Source organism: Herpailurus yagouaroundi, unplaced genomic scaffold, assembly GCF_014898765.1.
Source record: "Herpailurus yagouaroundi ecotype Mexico unplaced genomic scaffold, PumYag 160, whole genome shotgun sequence".
NCBI lineage: Eukaryota > Metazoa > Chordata > Mammalia > Carnivora > Felidae > Herpailurus > Herpailurus yagouaroundi.
In genome coordinates, this window is record NW_024412401.1 from 29,477,086 (window position 1) to 29,480,259 (window position 3,174).

The window sequence follows — 3,174 nt, forward strand, 5'->3', positions numbered from 1 at the left end:
AAAATGAGGTCTAAAAAGGGATATGATTATATAGGACCACATTATGACTTTGACTGGCCCTTTCTTCCATGAAATAATATTAAAAGTTGTATTTTACATCTGCTTTCATATAAAGATAAATATACTAATATTATGTACTAAGCTTAAAAACTCAGTTTTATTCAGATTTTAAAAGAAATAAAAACATTTTCATAGGTTTCTAACAGTATGATAGGCCTACTATGCCTACCGGATACATTGGTCCTGCAGCCATGAGTCAAGAATTCAAATACATATACAATCCTATCAGGTATTATAAGTGGTTGAGATCAACTGAGAATAACATATTTACTGGAAACTAATATTCACCTCCAGTGACCAGCAGGTAAGGGAGATAGGAGGGTAATCTGGTGTCATGGAGAACATGCTTCAAATAAGAATGGGCAAGTTGTAATTGAGCTCCATCAGGGAAATAGGTGTAATGTTTTTAAATATTATAATTTATTTGAAGACAGGCTGAAATGGAGATTTTTTATACCATATCTTCTGCATGTAAAATATTGACCTCTAATTCAAAACTTAAAACACTGCAGAAAAGACTGTCAATCAAACTACATCTCTCTACTGCATCCAGACTATAGACACTAAATTGGTGTGCAGTCAGTATGTTAAGAGGCAGAACTAGTTGGAACAGCCATAATCTGGTTTGGGATCCAAATGTCCTATAATCAAATGTACTCTCTCTTAACCCTGAGATGATCAGGTTAGGATTCTGCTCTAGTGGCCTGAGTTTAGAGTGAGAAAGCTGCCCCAGAGTTATATTGTTATACCCAAATATAGAACTGCAGTGACACAGAATATGATTCTTAAAAGAGGTAGCTCTTGTAGATACTGTATTAACAAATTTCTATCCTATCATCCATAGAGTGCTATTGGAGAAGGGATATATGTAATATGGAAAGGACCAATGATTCCATGCTGACAGAATTTGTCCTTGTTGGGCTTTCTGCCCACCCAAAGCTCCAGACAGTTTTCTTTGCGCTAGTTTTGTGGATGTACCTGATGATCCTTCTGGGAAATGGAATCCTTATCTCAGTAATCATCTGTGATTCTCACTTGCACACCCCCATGTATTTCTTCCTCTGTAATCTTTCCTTCCTGGACATTTGTTACACAAGCTCCTCTGTCCCACTAATTCTTGACAGTTTTCTGACAGGAAGGAAAAGGGTTTCCTTCTCTGGGTGCATGGTGCAAATGTTTCTCTCCTTTGCCATGGGGGCCACAGAGTGTGTGCTTCTAGGTATGATGGCACTCGACCGCTATGTAGCCATCTGCTACCCACTGAGATACTCTGTCATCATGAGCAAAAATGCCTACCTGCCCATGGCAGCTGGATCCTGGGTCACTGGGATTGTGGACTCAGTGGTGCAGACATCTCTCGCAATGCAGTTACCATTCTGTACTAGTAATGTCATTAACCATTTTGTCTGTGAAATTCTAGCTATCCTAAAACTGGCTTGTGCTGATATTTCAATCAATGTGATCAGCATGGCAGGGTCAAATCTGATTGTTCTGGTTATTCCACTGCTAGTAATTTCTATATCTTACATTTTTATTGTCACCACTATATTGAGGATCCCCTCCACCAAAGGAAAACGTAAGGCCTTCTCCACCTGCTCCGCCCACCTAACAGTAGTGATTATATTCTATGGAACTATCTTCTTCATGTACGCAAAGCCCAAGTCTAAAAGTTCTGTTGATGCTGATAATCAAGACATCATTGAGGCCCTCATCTCTCTCTTCTATGGAGTAATGGCCCCCATGCTCAATCCTCTCATCTATAGTCTGAGGAACAAGGATGTAAAGGCTGCAGTGAAGAACATGGTGGGTAGAAAAAACTCTGATGGAATCTGAGTACAGATTTACACTATGTGACTCAGTATCCAAAGCTGCTGCAGACACAAAATTTGAAAAGAGAACATTACTATGTGAAAACAAATTCACCATGTGGCATTCAAAATCATCTGACAGAAATATTTTGGTGGATGTTGTTACTATTAGCTTTTTGTTTTAACTGCAGAAATAAAACATGCTTGTGGTTGTAAAAAATACTATTATGTAAATGCAAAATGTGAAAATCTCTTAGGAATCCCCAGCAAAATATAGTCACTCTTAAACATTTAGAAAATAATACAGGCAAAAGGTAGACTAAAATCACTTGACATTAATATAACACTGTGTTAACTAACTGGGATTAAAGTAAAAAATTAAAGAAAAAACAATACTGAAACAGAAATATGTAATAAAGAAGAAAACATTCAGTAAAAAAAAGTGTACTAAAAATATTCTGTAACCTAAAATAAGTACACTTTTAATTAATTATGCAAAAGGAATATTAATTGGCACATGGCATATTATATATTGATTTTTAATTTATTCATTTGTTACTGTCTGTGTCCATTATATAAGCTCACTGAGAGTAAAAACTTGTTTGTTTATTACCCTGTAGCATCCCAAAGACCAGAATAGAGCCTGGCACATAACAGATGCTCAATATATACAGTTACTTATTTTAATAAATAAATGAACTGTATCTTGTTTAAGAGTAGAAATGTGTATCTGTCATATCTGACGTAACAAAGGTTATTCAAAAATAAAGCTGATTCAATGTAATATTTTCTAAATAAACTGTATTGGCTTTGTTAAAATATTACCTTTTATTTTCTATGTGATGTGTATTATAATGTAGAGGAAGAGGTTTTTTTAACTAGCTACCATAACTTTTCTGGATTTGGTACATCATGAGTCTAAAGTAACTAATAGAGTCCCTTGGGAATGCATCCTATGTTTTAACAGAATAAAATAGAGGTGTTATGGTAGCACAGTTCCTCTTGGACTTTGACAAGAGACCAGGTTGCAATGAGAACTTCTTTCCTACTCTGCACTGGAACACATAGTTCCCAAGCAGTAGGAGAACTAGACAGAACTGGTAATTAACAAAAGTTTCAATAAAAAGGTAAGACATAGCAAAAGGAAAGGAGTCAAGTCGCTCAATAAACTACAGAGCTATAGAGTTTTGGTGTTGAAAAGACAAAGACGGCCCCAAACTGAGAGGATCTCTATTGACTGAAGAGTGCAGCCGTGTGGGGCAGTGCCAGTGTGAGTACAGAAGCCCCATTTCCATTGAAGCAATTG

The 3,174-nt window shown here is 36.5% G+C and overlaps 1 protein-coding gene across 1 annotated transcript; it reads left to right on the forward strand.

The window, feature by feature from the left end:
• Positions 1–830: 830 nt before the first annotated feature.
• LOC121034778 (olfactory receptor 13C8) lies at positions 831–1,989 on the forward strand. Its single transcript, XM_040481871.1, has one exon. It carries the CDS (start codon positions 934–936, stop codon positions 1,891–1,893), a length of 960 nt encoding a protein of 319 aa, XP_040337805.1. The 5' UTR covers positions 831–933; the 3' UTR covers positions 1,894–1,989.
• The last annotated feature ends 1,185 nt before the right edge of the window (positions 1,990–3,174 follow it).